Here is a 21,678-nt window from a genome sequence, read left to right as displayed (position 1 = left end):
TAAAGCAGCTTCATTTCAGTCTCTGATAAAAGATGAAGGTTTCTGGTATTTTACTGTACTGACTTTGGAAATGCTTTTGTGTAGCAGCAAAGACAGCAGGGCTGTGCAGAGAACTGGAGATGTCAATATGTTTATTACTATTACCATATTTATAATACATCTTTATTTTAAATAATAGCTACAACATTACCATCAGCTCTTGACCATAGACTGTATATAAAAGATGGCTGCAGCCCTTGTGACATGTGGCTACATTTGGATGAAAGGCTGGAGTATCGACTTATAAATGAACACCAGCAAGCTACATTCATAAACAGTATGGGTGCAAACAAACACGCTAACTGGTGCTGAGTAAAGGACTTGCTTTAATTTCACTCACCAACACTGAAGCACAAACTTCTTGGGCAGGCAGCACGCTGTGTCACCTGTCAGATAACTACAAACAGCACAAACGTGGTGGAGAGATCCAGCTAAGCTAAAGCTAGCAGAGAGCAGCAGAAGAAACTGCACACGTGGATACCAGTTAGACTAAATGCTCATGTCATCTCGACACTTTATGCCTTTCCTTGGTTTTACAAATAAAATACACAGCCCTCCTTGCTAATGCTCGTATCCACACCCTGAGCAAAGTGTGGCTGCACATCACTTTGGTTGCATGCTTATCTAAGGGTTAGCACAGGTGTCATCGTTTACTCTCCCCACTCGGTCGGTTTCAGTTTCCATTCACAGAGGGAAAGAGAGGAGGGGCACGAAGAAGCCTCTCAGGGCTGCTGGCGTTGGAACTTCAGTTGTATATTAATATGCATTTAACCGACTGGGATTCCTTTGGCCAGCTGGAAGGAGCAGCAGTGTTTAAATGTGTAGCTGACAAGCACACATATGCCCAACTTAAAGGTTTTTCTTTTTTCAATCATATTATATCAGGATATAATGTGTGGGCCGGGCGCCCCTGGTGGGCCGTGACGGTACTGCAGGGGAGTCATGTACAGTTACGGTCACCTGTTTATACACATTTATTTATTTATATAAAAAACAAATTAGTTATTTTGAGATATTTCTCATTACTTTGACCTAAATTTACAGTTCTTGAAATGTGTCCCTTGGTCTGAACACTTTGCATATGACTGGGTACCAACACCATTTATAACCAGCAGCCTGGGTTATTTATGATTTTGGAATAAAATTTTCAAGGAAATGCATCAATGTCTCTTGTATTTTGAATAGAGTTAGGCTTTAAGATAAGCTGGGCCCCATGGGATTTTCTGTTTATATGGAAACGGCCATATTTGAGCTTTTTTTGTGTGCTTCTTTGGCCAAATTCAGCACTCCATAAAAAAGGTTTTTGCGACCTTGGTGGCCATAGGTAATTTGCAGCACTTTTCAGTGTGTGAAGTATTCTCCTTAGTTTGATCTGTTTTTCAGAGAAAGTTGCAAAGCTGCATGTTTCTTTACATCTTTGGCAAACAGACTTCTACCAGCTCCCGGGCCTGAACACCTACAGATGGGAAGTTTAGGTCTCAGACTGAGGAACATTTCCCACATTATGGAATGATGTAAATTGTGGAGCAGCAGTGATTTGCATTCTAAATAGACCGGATGTGTTGTCTGGTATCCTGTTGAAAGGCGGTTAGGTGGATAGCATCCAGCTTTTGCTGATGGTTATACTGAGAAATGTTACTAATGGTGACATTATCGGCTCTCTGGGGTTTCAATTGTCATTTAGAATTTCTCTCCTCATGTATTTTGGCCTGTGCAGGTACATTGGTGCAGGTTCATGAATACAGGCACACCCTGAGCTGTCTCATAAATCCCTCCAGATTAATGTGATCAGTAAGACAGAGAGATTCACACTGACTTTTAAAACCCACCAGCTGTCTCAAAATAAGAGCTGAAATCCCAGCGTACGGGAGCAAGTATTTTAAAGAATGGAATGAAACATGCAGCTATTTTGTATTGAACTGTGACTGTGTACACGGTACTTGAGGAGATAACAGGGGCTTTGCAGTGGTGATTCAAATCTTGCATCAGAGATGATGAAGTCAGTCTCCTGGAGAACTGCCTCGTGGTTTAAATAGAGAACCAGTCTGGAAAAAGACAGATGTGAAACTATAAATCAGGAGAAAGTGCAGCGTTTTGATTTGATGGGACAGCCATGCGTGCTGCTCTCTGGTGTTTGTGCAAAGTTCCACATTTCGGTGGCAGCTTCAATTCAAATGAATAAGGGAGTCGAGGAAAATCAGGCCCATGCAGCAGCTGCTTTATGGACTGCATGTTTATATCCAGTTTGAAGAGAAGTGAAAGTGACAGACATAAACAATGGAAACATAATGATATTATATTATGTTATGTTTCACTGCTACTACACTGCCAGAGCAGAGACGCAGAGAAAAGTGGGAACATATCTGCAAATTCAAAGAAAACAAAGAGAGAAATAAAAACCAAAGGCATATTTACATATCACTGAAGATCTCGTCACAAACATGTAGCTGCTAACTAAAGCAAAATGACTTCATTGCTGTGTTTTAGGGCAGGGAGATGTTTTTTGACAATACTGGGCCTCAGTGTAACATCATACTGGGACCACTCCAGCTTAGATATCTGACAGAACCATATCTTATATATCTGTGACTGTGGGATGGCTCAGTATGTCAGTAGATGGGTCTTTTTTCAGTTTTCTTTCCTACTGTGAGTCAATAGGGGGTTTGTAACGGAGCCTCTGATTGGTAGATTTGTTCTTTCAGTCTGAGCTAAACATGAAACAGTTGGTGGTCTCTGAAGCCCTTTATGGAAACTCACTGATGTTCACTGAGGTCTTCATATGTCCTCTCTATTAGCCAGTGTCCTCATCTGCTTGCGTCACTCTTGCGTTGCAGTGTTGGTGCTGCTGTTTGTGATGTGGATGAAGAGGAGGGATAAGGAACGTCAGGCCAAGCAGCTCCTCATCGACCCGGAGGACGACGTACGAGACAACATCCTGAAATATGACGAGGAGGGAGGTGGAGAGGAGGACCAGGTATACATATGAACACTTCATGTTTTTGTAACTATTTATATTAGCCTGCTTCCTTCCATCACTGCCATACAGTAGCAGCACACACACACACACACACACACACACACACACACACGTCTTCAGATAGAAGACCTAAAACACACACACACACAATGCCTCTCTGCAGTTTTCAATCATCTGTCCTCCAGCTAAGATTAAGTGTACTACAAAAGAGGACCTCGAAACAGGATTAATTGCTTTCTGTTGGAGAACAATTTCCTGTGTCTCTGCACACAACTTTTCTGCTGGTGCCAAGCACATAAGCCGCTCCGCACTTCTACTGCGGAAATGTTTAACCCCTGTTTACCCGGCCGACCACACTCAGGCATGTTTTACTTTCTATAGAAGCGGCTCTCTGCGAAACAACAAATGTTAAACTGTGAATGATGTAGGAAGTGTGTTTAAAAAAATATGAAAAAACATTCAGGAGAACGCAGGCTGTGGTTCACAGGCTGCACCATTTTCTCATTTGCTTTCCAGAAAAAGACAAAGTCCTTTTGTTTAGCGCCTCTTCTCCTGCCTGCTGGGCTTTTATTAAGTCTTCAAACTAACTGCAGTCAGTCAAAATGGAAGCAAGACAATGTCAGCGGTAATACAGAAGCACTGGTACTCTCAGAAAGCGTAGCTTGAAGTAATATCGATGCTATGCTTTAGTTTCCTTCAAGTATCGGAAATAAACAGCAGAGTCAGTCGATTATTAGCCTGTGGAAGACTAACAATAGTTTGTTTTTCATTTTTTAATCATATTTATGCTTCTCTAATAATAAATGTAGAATTTGGCTTAGAAATATTACACCAGTCTAATCAGCAGAGTCATAAAGTAAGCTAACATCGAGAGGCTTCATCAGTGACCAGGTTTCTAGAATTTCATCTTCTTGGAATTTATTGAAGAATAGTCTCCTGAAAAAAGCATCTTATTTTGAAGGTGACATGTTACAACATGACATTACAAGTACACAAATACAACAGCTTGGACAGATTCGACAAAAAGATATTTGTCATGTCAAAGTCATAAATGTGTCCTTTTTAAGATGAGCTGAAACAGCAGAAAGGGAGGGAAGATTATTCTGGTCACAAGATGATTCATTCATTCTGGAAGGATCCACATCAGGCTGTTTGTGTGTGAGAGGGTATAAAGATTAATATGGGACAAAAACTATTCCAAAGAGGAAAGAAAATTCAAAATGAAGAGAAATGAGTGAAATTGCCTTTTGGATTTAGGGTGCAACCAATTCAGCGATTCATACATCAAACTTTTACTAATCAGGCCTGAGAGTTTGGTTTCACAGCTGCGGGGCACTGAACAAGACTATTCCAGCAAAACCACAATCAAGAAATTTGCCCCTTCATCAAAAAGTGAAGGCCACTGTCATCACCAACTGGCACAGCCAGTGTTTTAGTCCCTGATAGCCGTCAGCCCAACAGCAGCATTAAGATTGTAAGCATGTAGCGTGGTGTGTCGGAGTGATGCTGGTTTCTGATTTCTTTATGTACCACCACCATGAGGTCACAACTTTTTTCACATGAAATTCCTGAACATTTAGAAGGAAGTTTGTGTTTGGTTTGCGCTCTGTGTACTGATCAGATTTGTAAAGATGACATTTAATAGTAAGACGGTAAAGATGATTGTACTCGCTGTACTTTGACACAATGGTTTGAGCATGCTAGCATGCTGCTGTAATTCAAACAGCGTGACTGCAGAGCTCTTGTTTTACCCGATGATGGTTCTCATGATCACGTCTGTTCTTTAGTCTCACAGCAGAATTCTCGGGAATAAGTCAGATCCCAAATATGAGACAGTCTCACTATTATGAGTGAGGCTGATGAGCACGATGACAAACAGGCACCACAACAGTTTGAGAGCACGGGAGGAGTTACACTCTGCTACAAGCACAACATGAAAGTGAAGAACTGTTTAGAACAGCAACCTTTAACACCCACAGAGACATTTGGACCCAGTTTCCATGGAAAAAAAACACCGCAAATACTTTTTGACATCTAAAATGAAGATAACACTGTATGTATATGAAATGAGTTTTTGACCACTTATAAAATGTGTTCAATGTGCTGCCCATTGTGTTGGATTGTCAATGCAACCCTCTTCTCCCACTCTTCACACACTGATAGCAACACCGCAGGAGAAATGCCAGCACAGGCATCCAGTATCCGTAGTTTCAGGTGCTGCACATCTCGTATCTTCACACCATAGACAGTTGCCTTCAGATGACCCCAAAGATAAAAGTCTAAGGGGGTCAGATCGGGAGACCTTGGGGGCCATTCAACTGGCCCACGACGACCAATCCACTTTCCAGGAAACTGTTCATCTAGGAATGCTCGGACCTGGCACCCATAATGTGGTGGTGCACCATCTTGCTGGAAAAACTCAGGGAACGTGCCAGCTTCAGTGCATAAAGAGGGAAACACATCATCATGTAGTAATTTCAAATAACCAGTGGCCTTGAGGTTTCCATTGATGAAGAATGGACCCACTATCGTTGTACCCCATATACCACACCAAACCATCACTTTTGTTGTTCCAACAGTCTTGGAGGGATCCGTCCAATGTGGGTTAGTGTCAGACCAATAGCGGTGGTTTTGTTTGTTAACTTCACCATTCACATAAAAGTTTGCCTCATCACTGAACAAAATCTTCTGCGTGAACTGAGGGTCCTGTTCCAATTTTTGTTTTGCCCATTCTGCAAATTCTGTGCGCCGATCTGGGTCATCCTCGTTGAGATGCTGCAGTAGCTGGAGTTTGTAAGGGTGCCATTTGTGAGTAGCTAATATCCGCCGAAGGGATGTTCGACTAATGCCACTCTCCAGTGACATGCGGCGAGTGCTACGCTGTGGGCTCTTGCTGAATGAAGCCAGGACAGCCACTGATGTTTCTTCATTAGTGACAGTTTTCTTGCGTCCACATTTTGGCAAATCGAACACTGAACCAGTTTCTCCAAACTTAGCAAGCAGTTTGCTAACTGTAGCATGGGAGATGGGTGGTCTCGTAGGGTGTCTTGCATTGAAATCTGCTGCAATGACCCAGTTACTGCGTTCACCAGATATCAACACAATTTCGATCCGCTCCTCACGTGTTAACCTCTTCGACATGTCAATGGCTGTGAACAAAGAGAAACTTGTAAATAACTCATGAAAGAATAAAGTTACGTTGAAACCAAGCACCCCATTGTTTTTCTTGTGACATTACCAATAAGTTTGATGCGTCACATGGCCCTCTTCCTATTGAAAAAACAAACGTTGTATCCAAGATGGCCGACTTCTAAATGGCCACCATGGTCACCACCCATCTTGAGGAGTTTGCCCCCTCACATATACTAATGTGCCACAAACAGGACTTTAATATCACCAACCATTCCCATGTTATTACGGTGTATCCATATAAATGGCCCACCCTGTAGATTGTTTTTTTACCTTTATGCTTTGTATAAGAAACTGTAGTGTGTTGCTTATGAAATCCATGAAGGTCTACAGAGAAATCTCAATTTTATTTATGTAATGAACACATTTTGAACATTTTGGACTCTTAAAAAATAATAACAAAAAGAAACACTCTGAGTTGAAGGTCTCTTTCAAATGAATTAAAAAGCTGAACTTAAATGATCCACATAACAAAAGCTGTCGTGAGCCTCATCCTTTCATCGCCTTTGGGCTTTCAGAGCGTGTCGCCGAGCCTTGACCTCAATTTAAAAAATAAATTCGAAAAAAGCACTGTGTCACTAAACAATAAAAAATAAATATTTACAATATATCTGCAGAAATATTTATTTTACCTGGTTAATGGGACGTCTGCTCCTGAACCTCTGCGCACAGCGTCTGCTAATCAGGGCTGCACAAAGTCCCGTTCATCTTTACGCAGGACTGTGAGCTCGTCTGTGAGCGGTGTTTGTTTTTAACATAGTTCATGGTGGAGAACAGCTGCTCACATACGTGTGTGGATCCAAAGATCAACACGACTCCAAGAGTTATTCCGGTCTTGGAAAATTCTCCACTCCTTCTTCTCACTCCATTTGTGATTGTGAACAGGAGTGGCCTTCTGATGTGGAGTGTGATGCTTATTTTGAGTGACCAAAATTACATATAATTTTATTTTAATATTTCAAGATCACAATAATCTTCCAATTTAGAACTAACACAAATAAAATAAACTTCAATTAAATACTTATACTGTGGCTCCGCGTGACTGAGGGGAAAATAAATTATAAGGGATGAAAGAGTCGGCCCCTGGCTTAGAAGTACTAAAGTGTATTAGGGTCAACATCTGTGTTATTGTTGTTATGTTCATTGAGCTCACATTAGTTTGGACTTAATATGGTTTCTGACTCATTCGTCTTCATCCTCTTTCTGCTGTAGCTGTGCGTATATTTAGACAGAACTTTAGAAACAGCGTTTCCTCCTCAGTTATTACATTTGAGTCTAACTCAGTAACTTATAACCCAGTTTGAACACAAAGGGTCATGAAAGCCCCGAGGCTTTGTTCCAGCTCCTCTAAAATAAAAACTGACATTTCCATCAAAAGATATTAATTTTAAATATTTCTCTGAATTTGAAAACTGGGCCTTGATAAGCTTGACGAATCCTATCAATATTGTAAGTGATGAAGTTTTTCCAAACATCATAACAAAGTACATTATTAAAGGGAACACACTCAACAGAGCCTTGAATAAAACAGAGAAAATGAAAAGTGAACTGAGTGGCATGTTGGTTGACTTTGGTTCAGTTCGTACTTTATTCCCTGCAGTTCAATAAACAGAAGGAACCAGCGCTCATGTAATCTCTCTCCAGTCTAAACAATGGACACAAAGTTAATAAAAGAAAATCAAGGTTTGCTTCTTCCTTTATCATTGCCACAGTAGCACACTGCACAGGCCTCGGATGGTGTCGGGGATCTGCACTGTTTGATAAGGATTTTCATTTCTTTTCTACAGGCAGCTCAGCTCTTTATTTGTCTGGATTTAAGCTTCAGATAAAAAGCAGACTGAGTTCTCGGGAACACACTTGTGTGTTTAAGCATGCCAACAACAAGAAACACAGAGACATACTCTACATATACACACATTAGACCTTTAGTCGGCTTCTGCTTATGCACCATTAGCCAAAAACTGAGCTTCGCATGAGTTCATACAGGCTACAAGATTGTTCAGCCACCCTCCAGCAGATGATCTGATCTTAGTGCCAGTTCAGCATCAGCTGATGGCTCAACTGATAACCTTTTACACATTCAACTGACAGATTGTACAGTGTCCTCTTTAAGCTACTTTAGCCTGCCTATAACTGCCATGCTTCTGCAAGCTGCTTTGCAAACCGCTTCCTCCCAGCTCCAACATCTGGCCTCATCACTGCCCTATGCTGCGGTTCATCTATGCAGGAAAGACAGAGCCAAACCAGCAACTATAAATTACTGCAGATCACCGTGTTCTTTGACTAAACTAATAATACATTATCTTTAAACGCTACGTGAAGGCGTTGGCCTGTGACATGAAACAGAGTGAAATACACAGATGCTCAAACTCTCTCGACATAATCTGATAACAGCGATCTGTGTGGATAAATGTTCGTCACAATCACAGGTGAATGTGGGATTTGGAAGGTGCGAGGATCCTGAGATTTAGTGTTTGGGAAGAAAAATGACTCAGAATAACTCTGAGCATTTGTTTTTGTGGGCAGGCGTTCTCACTGAACCTGTTGGGGCGCAGATGTTTGTTGCTATTTGTGGATTTAGCACACTGACTTATACATATTAGCAGATGTTGCATAGCATTCCACTGATAGCTGTGGGGTGTAAGTTGGATGATAAAGAGCACCAATGCACCAGATCAGATGATGCTATATTTACAGCATACAGTCCAAGACTGAAACACACCCAGCTCCATTACCTGCACCTGTCTTATCTGTAAAGTATTTTCATTTTATTTTTGTGCAAGAAAACATCATTAGAACAAAAGACCAGAGCATGAAAGAACCACAATACTGCACCATAAAAGAGTCATGAAGGAATTATTAACATTTGTGGAAGTTTTAACCTATTACGACTGGATGTTAGCAGCTTGATGAACAAGCATATGTGACACAGCGTGCAAAAACCAGGCTCAAGTCCAACATTTGTGTTTCTGGGTTGTCTCAAAAATTCAGCTTAACTTGAAAATCTCAAACTGTGTTTGTTCTTTAATTGTGGTTCAGTAATGATGCAAACAGATATATAGATAAACATATAGCCACTAATAACAAATGACTAAACCTGTGACAACAACTCCACTCAGTTTATAAAAAAAGGTCCATCAATTCAGTTTTATTTACACGGCACCAAATCACAACAACAATCGCCTCAAGGTGCTTTATATTGTAAGGTAGACCCTACAATAATACATACAGAGAGAAGCCCAACAATCATATGACCCCCTATGAGCAAGCACTTTGGTGACAGTGGGAAGGAAAAACTCCCTTTTAACAGGAAGAAACCTCCGGCAGAACCAGGCTCAGGGAGGGGCGGGGCCATCTGCTGCGATCAGTCTGTAAAGACACAAAGTAGCCAGCATTGCTACGCGAGTTGATTACACAGCCATAATACACTGTGTGGGGGTTTCTCCTCACAGGTTTGTTGGTCGAGGATTTGGGACAATACCTAATAATATTAAGCGCCTTCAGGCGACTGTTGTTGCAATTTTGTGATATATAAATACATTTTAATTGAACCGAATGGAGTTCATATTGTTATTGTTTTTCCTACTAGTTAGTCCTCTAGTGTCGTGCTTTGGTTTTGACTTGACAGCGTCAGCCTGGTAGATGCTCGGAGGTTAATGAGTTTTGCGTTCAGTTGAACCATCCTTGAATTTAGAAATGCTGACACTTATTATTAAACTTCAGAACAGGGACAAAGCTGTCACGTCTCAAATTTGTAAGTCATTCATGTCATTTAGAAAGAATTCTATATCTTTTCAACAGAAATCCAAATGTGCGGGCATAGTTGTAGTCCTCAAATGAAACATTCTTTCTAAAGGCCGTCATTCAATCAGGTCATGGCAAGTATACAAAGAAAAGAAGCAAACATCGTTTTGTTGCTGCCTGGCAGGTTAACGCTGGGCTCTCAGTCAGAGTGTTCTTCTGATTGGTCGTTATTGTGAATAAAGCCCAAGGTCAGTCCACAGTTATTGTCCTGAAAGACTCCTTTAGTCGATTTTCCCTGGAAACCAGAAAGCATAAATTGTTTTCTGCGATGACTCAGACACAACCATTCACCATGAGCAGATCAGAGGCTGTGACACTCCTCTGATTGTATCCACGCTGTAGGAGAGAAGGTGAAAGACTAGCTGCGATTCTCTAAGTGGATGCTAATTAGTTTGCATTAGGGTCGTTCTCATTTTTCCCCGAGGATGATGTGGGAGAAATGGTAGACATTGCATCACGAGAGCCAACTATGCTCATTTGACTGGGTGAAATTCACTGAAACTGTTAAATACAACTAAAACAGAAAGGTGATAAGTCCATTAACTGAGTGTGAGACTGCTGCTTTCATGGATCTGTCAAGTTCGTTATGAATTTTAGAATCCTTTTGGTATTTCCACTGCCACGGGCTTGCAGAGTACCTGGCATTAGGCTACGATTAGTGAGAATATATTATTATTCAATGATGGCGAGGATTGTTGGCCAGGAACTAATTTCTTCTCGTTTAGCTTGAAGTGTGAATTTATAGCAGCTTAAATATTCTGCCAATGTCTCTTTTAAGGTGGAAGTGTTTGAAGTTGAATTCATATTTCAGGACACTCTGGAGGTCGCCGTGTCTCCGTGCATAGTAATGAGACATTTTAAGCCGTACATGAAATCCAACGTTTCTGAGTCTTCACTACATTCAGGTAGATTTGGCTACATACAGCAGGTTAGTTGCCACAGCTGTTACAGCATTGTGCTGATCAAGTCGTGTAGAGAGTGACTTTCATATAACGACTCTACAGCCTCACATAACATTAGAGTATATAAGAGAGTACTCTTAATTCACAACAACACAAAATGATACCCTGAGATGTTGCTCCTGGATAAAACAGCACTGTAATCCCATTACTTGAGGCAGACATGAGTAATATGGCTACATTATCTCACCTTAAATAATGCAATTATTGACAGTTAATTGTGGTCATTACTCATTTTCTGGACCCACTCTGAATAAGCAACAGCAAAGCAGAAATCTAGAGATGTTTTTCTTTGTTCACACCAGAGCAGAGCATCACTGCACCTCTGTCTGTGCTGCCACAGAGCAAATCAATAACACAGCTACCCACTTCACTCCGGGGCTTACAGCTCTGCTATTTTAACAGAAAAGTAAATAAAACACAAACTGAGCAGCTGAACTGTTATAACAACTTGGTATAACTGAGCATAAATAGTTTCAGATGTACAGAAACTGGCTGATCTCAGTGCCGAGCCAGCGAGAGCTGATAACCTGCTTCAGGCAAATTTCACACTGCGTGCTGTTTAAGCTGCTTTAACCTGCCGATGGTTCTGGTCTGAGGTGTGTGCTGTAAAGAAATCAGTCCAACATTACTCTGGCATTCATGTAAACCTTTGACCGCAACTTTACACACAACAGCAACAGGAAACAGCAGTTTAATACATAATATAATACGTACTATTTATCCTTATGAAGTATGGGATGCTGGATTAATCATCAATGGACTGTCCTGAGAACTCCCTCTTTATGGATTGACGGTGTGCTGCACAGGTTGTAAAGCCCTTTGAGGCAGAATAGTGATTTGTGATGCAGGGCTGTGTGACTCACTGTAATGCCAACATTTGTGTGTTTGTGTGGGTGTGCAGGACTACGACCTGAGCCAGCTGCAGCAGCCTGATGCCCTGGAGCCAGAGTGCGTCAAAGTGGGGATCAGACGTCTGGATGAGAGGCCCCTCCACCATGACCACCAGTACCCGCTCCGCTCCGCAGCCCCCCACCCAGGAGACATAGGCGACTTCATCCATGAGGTACGGCAATAAGCAGCATCTTTGAGATGATACAGACCTGGATGACAACATCTTTGTGTAAAATGTCAGTTCAAACCTGTGCGTGTGCTTCGGTCGAGTTCCAGCCGCACAAACTTGGATTCGGACTGTTTCCCAGATTAAATTCCAGTGTTGTACACATGCACTTCTAAGCACACAGGAAGTGATGAATCACAGCTTCAGTGAAATACAAAGTGTCTGTCTGACAGCACTAAGTGAACACTGTGTCCATAAAAAGCTGGATTTGCCAACATTAGTTACTTTTGCTTCTCTCATCTTTTTTCCTCCTTTGGTGTCGAGCATCAAAGAGCGTCCAGGATGTGTGCAGTTTACCTCATCACCTTAAAGGATTTAAAATATTCAAGTTCAAACAGTTTGTTTAAAGCTCTGTGGAGGTATTCTGAGCTGCCAGTGTGAGAACGGGCCCGTTTCAACAGTCTTTGACTGTGGCTATTTAAAACTGAAAGCTGAGCATATTTAAAAAGGGAAGCTCACATTAATCATCACTAAAATGATTCACATTTAGATTGTATTTCATTCTAGGCTCTGCTGTTTACAACATTTCCCTCAAATAAATGTCAAATTCTTTGATCAAACTGTTGGAAATGATAGTTGTGAGTGTCACGAAGAGAAAGAAGGAAGCACTTCATGGAGCTGGTGACATTTAGAAAAACACAGAGATGTGATGGCTAATTCTTAATTAGCTCTGCTAATGGTTCGGATTTGCTGGCTTGACATGTGGTCACAGCCTGGCTACCTAACTGGAGGTAAATCCACAACGTTTAGTTAATCCCACAGACCAGCTGAGGCCGTCCATGGGTCCTTAAAGGGCTGATTTAGGGTTTAGGGAAATCCAACTTTGATTGTTTTACTGGGCAAACGTTTTCAGCTATTTCTCATTTCTTTATATTTTGCTTCCAATGAGTTAGACTTTCTTGGCTTTTTGTAGGATGCTGTTTCTTTGGACATTCACAGGATTTTCTTCTTCTTTTCTTTCTTTTTTTTTTTGCTTAACACTGACGTATGAATCAGGTATTAAAGATGCACCTAACTCAAAAGATAAACCAGTGTTTATATAACATTTAACAGGGTTTAGTAAAGAACTGATATTAAATTGCATCTTTATGCATTTTATTACTAGAAGCCTGTTGCAAGAACAAATATTTTTCGCCCATTTCTTTAGTTGAATCTAAAAAAAATGGTAAAGATAACAGAAAAAAGTGTTTTTGAACCAACAAGGTGATTTCTGAAGAGCTTTGCTTGTCATATTTTGTTAGGACAAAAGAAGTGGCATGTCTAAGAAAAAAACACTATCTACAGCAGATAAAGAGTATCTGAAAGCAGTGTCTTTAAGAAACAGGAAAAAATACACAAAAAACTTGACATGCAGTGGAAGAGATACATCTGGTCCTTCAGTTTATCCATTTACTGTTTGCAAAGCCTCAGCAGAAATGGTCTCAGTGTAAAGCTGGATCTCCAGAAGAGAGGATAAAAGGATGAGATTAGCCAAATTATACAAGAACTCGGCTGAAAACAGGTCTTATATATCAAGTTATCAACAATCTGCATGGAGGAGGTCAGAAAGGGTACAGTGTTTGTAAAAATGCAGCTGTTACGGTCAGGAGCTGCATTTTAGCAGTGATGTTGGCATTCTTGTTAAAAATGATGGACTCATTAATGCAGAAAAATCCAATCAGATTGTGATCCAGCAGGTGATAACACCTGGAAGGCGTCTGATTTGGAACAGCCTCGTTATTCAGCATGTCATTCATCCCAAACACACGACCAATGCAATAGAAACAAACCTGGATGAAAAAACAATGAAACACTTTCAGGCACGGATTAGCCTCGCCAGAGCCCGGACTTCAACGTTATTGAAGCAGTGTGGGATCATCTCGACAGAAAGTGGAATAAACTGCAGCCAACATCCAAAATCTATCCTCAGAGAAGCCTGCAGAATTATTCCTGAAGACCGGTTAATCTAATTATAAGAAAAGCTTGCCTAAGTCCAGGCTGTGTTGGAGGCTCAAAGTGGTCGTACCAGATATTGACTGTCAAGCTTGTTACAAATTGTTGCCCTAAGTACTGTCATTTCCATACATGTTTCAATAAATTACTGCACCTGTTTCCCATGTTTCTAGCAAAATCTAAAAAATTATGGGGGCTCAAGATTTTTTGCACAGTGCTGTAGAAGAACTCATCATATTTATATTAATGGTCATAGTGTTGCATGAGCATGCAGTGCCCTTTCTTATGTCAAATGAAACTTCTTATAATCACCGCCTCTGTCAGTGCGCCCCAGGGCAGCTGTGGCTACAATGTAGCCACAGCTATCACCAGTGTGTGAATGTGTGGATGACTGAATGTAGTGTAAAGCGCTATACAAATACAGGTCATTTATAATCATCAGGTTCATATTTGATCTGTTTGAAGAGCGGTTTGCTTCGCTATTTGGGATTCTGATGCTCTATAGCAGCGGTTCCCAACCCCTGGCCCGTGGACCGCTGCTGGTCCGTGAGTCGTTTGGTACCGGGCTGCGAGAGTTGAGGCTCGGATGTGAAGTTTATGGTTTTCAGGGGGTTTTATCGTTAACTCGGTTTCCCTGGGTCGTTTCCCGTGTTGTAGCTGTGCGTCTTATTTTGAAAGAAATATTTACGCGTTACCATAGCGACCAGAGAGCATTAAGGGGCAGAGAGGAGGATGTTACTCTCAATGTTGTTGGTGCATTTCAGGAGGACGCTGCTAATAAAGTTACACAGTTACACAGTGAACTCACATTTATTATTATATTTACAAAATACCACAGTTTTTGTCTTTGTCTGTATCGTTTTATTTTGTTGTGTTTATCTGCAACACCTTAAAGGCCGGTCTGTGAAAATATTGTCGGACATTAAACCGTCCGTAGCGTAAAAATGTTGAGGACCGCTGTGTTAGACTTATCATCACCCAAACCTGAAATTTAAGTTTAAACAATTAATAATGAAGAGCTTCTAGAACAATCAGATGTGCACACATACAGCACAGGCTCACATATAAAGACACCTGACCAATCATTGCATTCAGTCCATGTGAATATGAGGTTCTCGTTTGAGTTCATGTACAAGCTGTGCAGCACTGACTCGGCTGTGAATGAGTAATGACCCACTGTGGAACTCCAGTGAGGAGGTGGACGTTTTTCCTGTATTTAAATTATTTATTCCTTTCACCTGTGTGTTTGCCACACGTGTAACTCTTCCTAACAGAAGTACACTCGCTTAGAGAAATAACTGAGAGCCGTCTTAATCCATCGAAGCGTCTCAGAGAGACTTTTTCTTCAACAGAGCTGACATCATAATCTCAAGCACAAAGAGTTATCTGTACTGATGCAGCTGATGCATGTTGCTGTCTCTGCAGTAGTTGCATCCATATTGTCTGCATGTACGTGTACGTGTGTGTGTGTGTGTGTGTGTGTGTGTGTGTGTGTGTGGGGTTGGGCTGCATAAAGACATCTGCCAAGCACAGCTATGAATAATGATCAGGAGCTGTCAGACATGGCAAGCTGATCTAGACAGCTTAATCCTACAGACATGACAAGCTGATGCAAGCTGATCCCGCCCCTCCCTCTCTGCGTTAATTCTCTCCTTCCACTGAGTTCAGAGTGACAGGAGTGTCTTCAGTCAGATGACAGGCGGGGCCCACAAAACATTTTCACAGCTTATCAGATTTGCTTCTTTCAATTTAAGCGTTCTGAGTGACAGCGAGATGCAGAAGAAAAGGACTGCTACTTGAACACATTTGAACAGACTTTTTTTGTTCATAAAAATAGTGCATGTTTGTGAAACACATGTTTACTGTATGTAGGAGGGGTTTGGTGGTTTTAAGTTCAGGCCACACTGAGTAATCTGTTCAATCTCCTCGTAGAGACAGAGGCAGCATCTGTCCAGCATGACCCAAATCCTCCTCTCTCCTACACTCCTCCATAATCCCTCTTTCCTCCATACTGTCCATCTCAACCCATTCACACACACACACACACACACACACACACACACACACACACACACACACACACACACATAACCCCAACCCTAATTATGAGGAGTATTTGCATAGCCATGGTCCCCACACTACAGCTGCATAAACAGTTTGTCCCCACTTCATCCAGAATACAAGGACAGAATCTTCCTGCCTCGCCCTCCAACCCTCCTCTACCTTACTCTGATCCAAAGTGCCGCCCTCGTTCTTCTTCTCCTGGGACTGAAGTAGTGCTGGGAGTGAACACTGACATTTCAAATCCCAGTTGGTTGGGAAAGCGAGCTTTGCTCCCTGACGATGGTCTCGGTGGCTCCACAAAGATCATCAGCTGGGCTGTTTTGCGGTTTTAACTTGGTCTTGTAACTTTTAGCACCTGTGTTCAAGCATGAACATAGGTTTCTATAATACCCTCATGCTTACTGTACAGTTACTATAGAAATGTAAGATTACTATAATCCTCTACTTAATACTGTCAGACTTGTAGCTGCTCTACTATAAATTGTGCTTTTCTCAGTCACTGAGTTGTTACGGGTGGAAAACCTCTGGTACAAATACAGAAGTATCTATTCCTCATCAGCTGAAAGTTTACTTAGCAGAGATTTTCCATACAGTCTTCAGTGGTTTAGAAGTGATGAGTGTGGAACTTCCCAGATTAACCTGTGTCAGGAGTATGGATGTTCTTAACCCACAGAAAACAGTCTGTGTGTGGAAGGTGTTATCACTCCCCTGCTGCAGCAACCACTGATAAAGAAAATGAAACCTTTACTGACCCACCCACTATGCATTTACTAACAGTAACTCACAACAGAGTGTCAGTATTAGAACCCAGTGATGTGCTCCAGGTTCTTGTCTACAGGGTGAATAAAAGACCAAACTTTGGGTGGTCTCCAAAAGGTCTGATGAAGCACATGGTGGTGCTATGATCCTCAGGCTGGATACACGAAAAGTTTGAGAACGACTGGCCTAAAGTCATTTGCAGACATGAACCCCAGACAGTGTGAGTGGAATCAGCACGCAGCATGAAACGGTCCACTTCAGACTGGAAATACTCCTCTTGGTTAGGACTAAGCTGTTGCTAGGGAAGAACATGGATGAGGTATGAAATGTGATAAGCACTCTGAACCTACTACAAAGGTAGGCCTCATAGTCCTGCAGTGTGTTATGGGACTGCTTTAGACATTCCAGGTCCAGCAGGCAATGACCACGAGGGCTCAGTGTAGGAAACATCTTGGAGAAAGCTCGTATCACTCTTATTTCCAGTATTGTTCCCTCACCTTCCTGCCTCCTCCTCTTTGTTTTGCAGGGTCTGAAGGCAGCAGACAACGACCCCACCGCTCCTCCCTATGACTCCCTGCTGGTGTTTGACTATGAAGGCAGCGGCTCCACCGCCGGCTCCCTCAGCTCCCTGCACTCCTCCTCGAGCTGCGGAGACCAGGATTACGATTACCTGGGCGACTGGGGGCCACGCTTCCGCAAGCTGGCCGACCTGTACGGCGGAGGGGATGATTAGCACTCCCTACTAACAACGGCCACTCTGCCCCCCACCCTTGCTTCGGAGCACAGGTGGTGGGTGGGGTAAAGAAAGATGAAATTGGGTAAACACGGGGTTTGGATCTGCACTTCTGTATTTCTGCGGGACAGCTTGTAAAGAGACTCGCTGCCTCTTAAGGACAGTTTGATGGCACTAGGGGCCATGCTGACTCCTGGCCTAGCAAGGCCTGGCACTGGCTAGCATTCAGGCTAACTGACATGATCTGGGCGTTAGCCTCTGTGCTAACAAACGCGAGCAGCCAGAACAATGCTCTCAGAGAGGATGTTGTCTTTGTGATGGTCGAGAGCTTCGACAGCCATGCTACAGACGCTCATTTACACTTGAATCTTACAGTACAGCAGCACTGGGGTCAAATGTGCCTTTTGTACATTCTTTTGATTGTGTTCAGTCTTGATTCTTTTTGTTGCTTTAAATTTCCCGGTGTTTTGCAGCAGCAACTGGAGGAGCACTGCGCCATGTTAATGAGTGTGTGTGTGTGTGTGTATGTTCGAGTTCCACCTCATAACGTGTGTGTGTGTGTGTGTGTGTGTGTGTGTGTGTGTGTGTGTGTGTGTGTGTGTGTGTGTGTGTGTGTGCGAGCAAGTGTAAACCGTTTCCACAGAGACACACTGGATGGATACTCTAAAGGGTAAAGCCTACTATGAGATGCCTTGGATGATCCTACCAGCAAAAACATGGCTTCAGTGTGCAACTCTGGGTTTCACACGGCCTACAGTGTCAAACGTCTAGACTTGGATTTGATCCAACACATTGTACTTACAGTCGCAGCTGCGTGTGTTGCTTGGTGGCAGTGGTTACTTGAAGCACATTTTCACAGTGCTCTAGTATTAATGTGACTGTCTGCATCAACAAACCTGGACAAGCTCAGAAGTTTTCATTTTCTTAATGCTTCTTCGCACGCCGCAAATTCTGATCATTTAGTATCCGTCCTGGTCTTTGAGTAAATAGCTACACAGAAACGTTGCCTCGTCTGGCTTTCACTCTTAGATGGTCGAGAACATTTAGTTGGCCAAAATGAGTTTAAACAACTGTTTCTGATCTGTGAGGTTTGTGCAAACACACGATGTTATTTGTGGTGCAGTTAAACTGTTGTGGTTACGTCCTTGCTGTGCGTTCACAAAAGGGAATTCAGAATGGGATGCAGTTTAGCTTGTTTGCAGGATGACAAAACACTGAAGCAAAGCAGTGAAAAACAAGTAGATAAAATATAATTTCCATTTGGGTGTTTGTGCAGATGAAAGCAAAAAAGAAAAAGAAAAACGGCAACAAAGCATCAAGGCCACAAACAAAGGAGCTGGAATCTAAAAACATTTTTGTTTGCTGAGCCGCTGTTAGAGGAAGTGACAGATAAAATTAAAATTCCCATCATAAAAGAAATGGATTGGGTAATGAAATATTTAATGAATATGACAGAGATGGCAGCAGTGGGGCTGTGTCTGGGCTGAGCAGACGCACTCTGGATGGAGCTTTTATTTACAGGTGAGCATTTATGTTTGATGAACAGGTTGTGGACAGAATATAAAGTGACTGACTGCTGACTGATGTTCAGCCTTGACAGGTTTGTGGTTAAGCGTGTATATGCATATTTGTACAAAAGGAAATTTTAAGGTACAGGAAACCTAATGGTAGTGTGTCTCATGTATTATCCAACCAACCTTTGCCATCTTGTATTTTAGCAGGTCTGTGCAGAGCTATAGAGACACACACAGCAAACACAGCTGCTCAGCATTCAGGACCAAACAAAGTCAACAGGCCAACAGGTGGTTTGTGTCCCACAGAAGCTGAAACAGTAACATGTGTCACCTCCCATTACTCTGTTTTTCATAACAACCAACAGAAGAAAGAGGACAGTAACATGATCAGAGCTCCTGTGGTTTCACTCGGCTTCCTCCAGCCTTCTCCTGTTTGTCGTCTCTCTGTTTAAGAGCAGAGTGAATCCTGCCCACTAATGTAAACCTGCTGCTGTCTGTGAGAGAATTTCATCTTTTTACAAAGTTCAAAAACTTTCAGACACGTATTAGTTTCTGTTCACGCCACACGGCACAAATTTGCATCAGCTGCATGGATTTTGCTTCACACTCAGTACTAATGGGACTCCACAGTTCACTGCTAGAAGACAGACTGCAAGAATGCGCCTCTTTTAGAGCATCTGTTTTTCAAAGTACTCGCAGTCCATAGTTCAGGCAGCTCAGCTGATCTCAGTGCCAGCCTACATCAGCTGATGGCTCAGTTCATCAGTAAATGTGTGCTTGAAGCTGTTGTAGCCTTCTCATATTCTCTTTGCTTCTGCAAGCTACTTTGCAGCCCACCCCATCAGTGAAAAGCTGGAGCCTTTCCGAGCTGTCATAGGGATAGAGGTGGGTTATATCTCCTGGACATGTCACCAGCCTCACTCAGTCTCATATTCAAATAATTTACTAATGACCAAATAACCTAACCTGGATCATTTTTAATTCTTACTGCAAAAGCATGCACACTTCATACAGGACACCCTCAGCTTATTTAAATGTGTGCGCTCTGTTACTCACCCACTTTGCTTTCAGGCTTTTTAGACAATGAAAATGATTTTGTGTGACAGCACACAGGAGTCGCTCCATCCTGTGACAGTGGTGATCGGCGTCCCCGGGCCCTTTTTTGATTTCACTCATCAGGACTAGTTTTTTGCCTCTGAGGTGGAGCCATCATAAACTGCTCCAGGGATTCACCAAACTCAACATTTTTAAAGGGCTTCGATGAAGTTGCATGTTAGCGACATGAACAACCAAAAATGCGTAGCCGTGGACATCAGTGTCTCACTTCTAAACTTTAATAAAAGGTCCAGTTTTATGCTTTTTGAAGCCGATTTCCAGTATTATCAGATAATTGAAGTAAACTGTTTGCTGCACCTGTAAAATTGAGTGCAGGGCGCACCACGCTCAGCACCGACGTGCCATCTTGGTGAAGCTGCACGAGTAACATTGTTCCTTTGACAGTGATGTTGTTTGAAACAAAGGTTGGTCAGACCCAGAGCTGCACAGAGGAGCTGGATATTTTTGCGAGTTTGATTTTCCAAAGCTGGTGAGAAGACATGTACAGTAATGCTAGACTTTAGATAGATACCTTCTGTTGTTTTTTGTTTTGCTTTTATCACGATGTAACGTATGCAGCTGATTGCTAATAAAGGGAGTCATCAGTCCTTGTTTTGTAGCAAAGATACTTCTTGATACTCTGCTGTGGTGGATTAAATACAAAAGGCAATGTTTTCTTCTGTCTGCTGATGATTTGCCTTAGTGTTCTCTGGTACTCTTCAACTGGCTACTCACTGTAAACTGAAACATGTACAGATTGTATTTTTTCTCTTGTTGTTCTTTTGGCTGTGGTCTCTGAAAATGACATGCTAATATCTTGAATCCTTGTATATGTGTAATTTGGATTACAAATTAAAACGTTTTTGCATGTTTTTATCTTTTTATTATGGGAAAACAATAATTTTTGGATGGTTTTTTTCCAGTGAGTTAAACATCAAACCCACACATACCAGCACACAGACGCTCTGGACTCTGCCTTTGGAGTGGTTAAGCCCAAAGAGGCGGCTCATCCAAACCTTAAAGGTCAAAGAGATCAATGACATTTTAATTAATGGTTTTGTCACTTGTGTAAATAAGCCAACTGTTGCATATTTCCACATCCAATGGGCACAAAGCAGCATCATTATTCATTTGGATTGGTGTTTTTATCCCCCTGGCTTCATTTTCCATCGTTCTAAAACAATTTTCTAGCAGGTAAAACCTCCACAGTGTTGATTAGCTGGGCAGTAGGTTTATCAGAGCTTACCTGCTGTGGCCAGAAGGACGCTATTACCAATTTTTCACCTACAACCTGGCACAGACGCTGATGCTGAAAGCTGGCACCGGCACAGCATAACAGAATTCCTGGGTCCAAAAGTTGGAAGCACTGATGTTGGTGTTTAATAAGCGGCTACAGATGCAACACACAGTATTCAGAAATTCCTGTAACTTCTGCCAGTAATGCCGCACAATAAACTGTTCTCAGACTTGTCCACATGTGTTCTCAGAGGGAA

At 42.1% G+C, this 21,678-nt stretch overlaps 1 protein-coding gene across 1 annotated transcript in view; it reads left to right on the top strand.

The window, feature by feature from the left end:
• The window catches only part of LOC134642660 (cadherin-2-like), a 96,211-nt gene extending 75,120 nt beyond the window's left edge, over positions 1 to 21,091 (top strand). The window contains exons 14-16 of the mRNA XM_063494566.1: positions 2,874 to 3,013; positions 11,873 to 12,034; positions 17,370 to 21,091. Of these exons, the coding sequence (XP_063350636.1) occupies positions 2,874 to 3,013; positions 11,873 to 12,034; positions 17,370 to 17,576 (509 nt within the window). The 3' untranslated portion in view covers positions 17,577 to 21,091. The remainder of the gene's footprint in view (positions 1 to 2,873; positions 3,014 to 11,872; positions 12,035 to 17,369) is intronic.
• Positions 21,092 to 21,678: the final 587 nt, after the last annotated feature.

This window comes from Pelmatolapia mariae, linkage group LG15 (genome assembly GCF_036321145.2).
Source record: "Pelmatolapia mariae isolate MD_Pm_ZW linkage group LG15, Pm_UMD_F_2, whole genome shotgun sequence".
NCBI lineage: Eukaryota > Metazoa > Chordata > Actinopteri > Cichliformes > Cichlidae > Pelmatolapia > Pelmatolapia mariae.
This window is presented reverse-complemented; position numbering and strand designations above follow the sequence as displayed.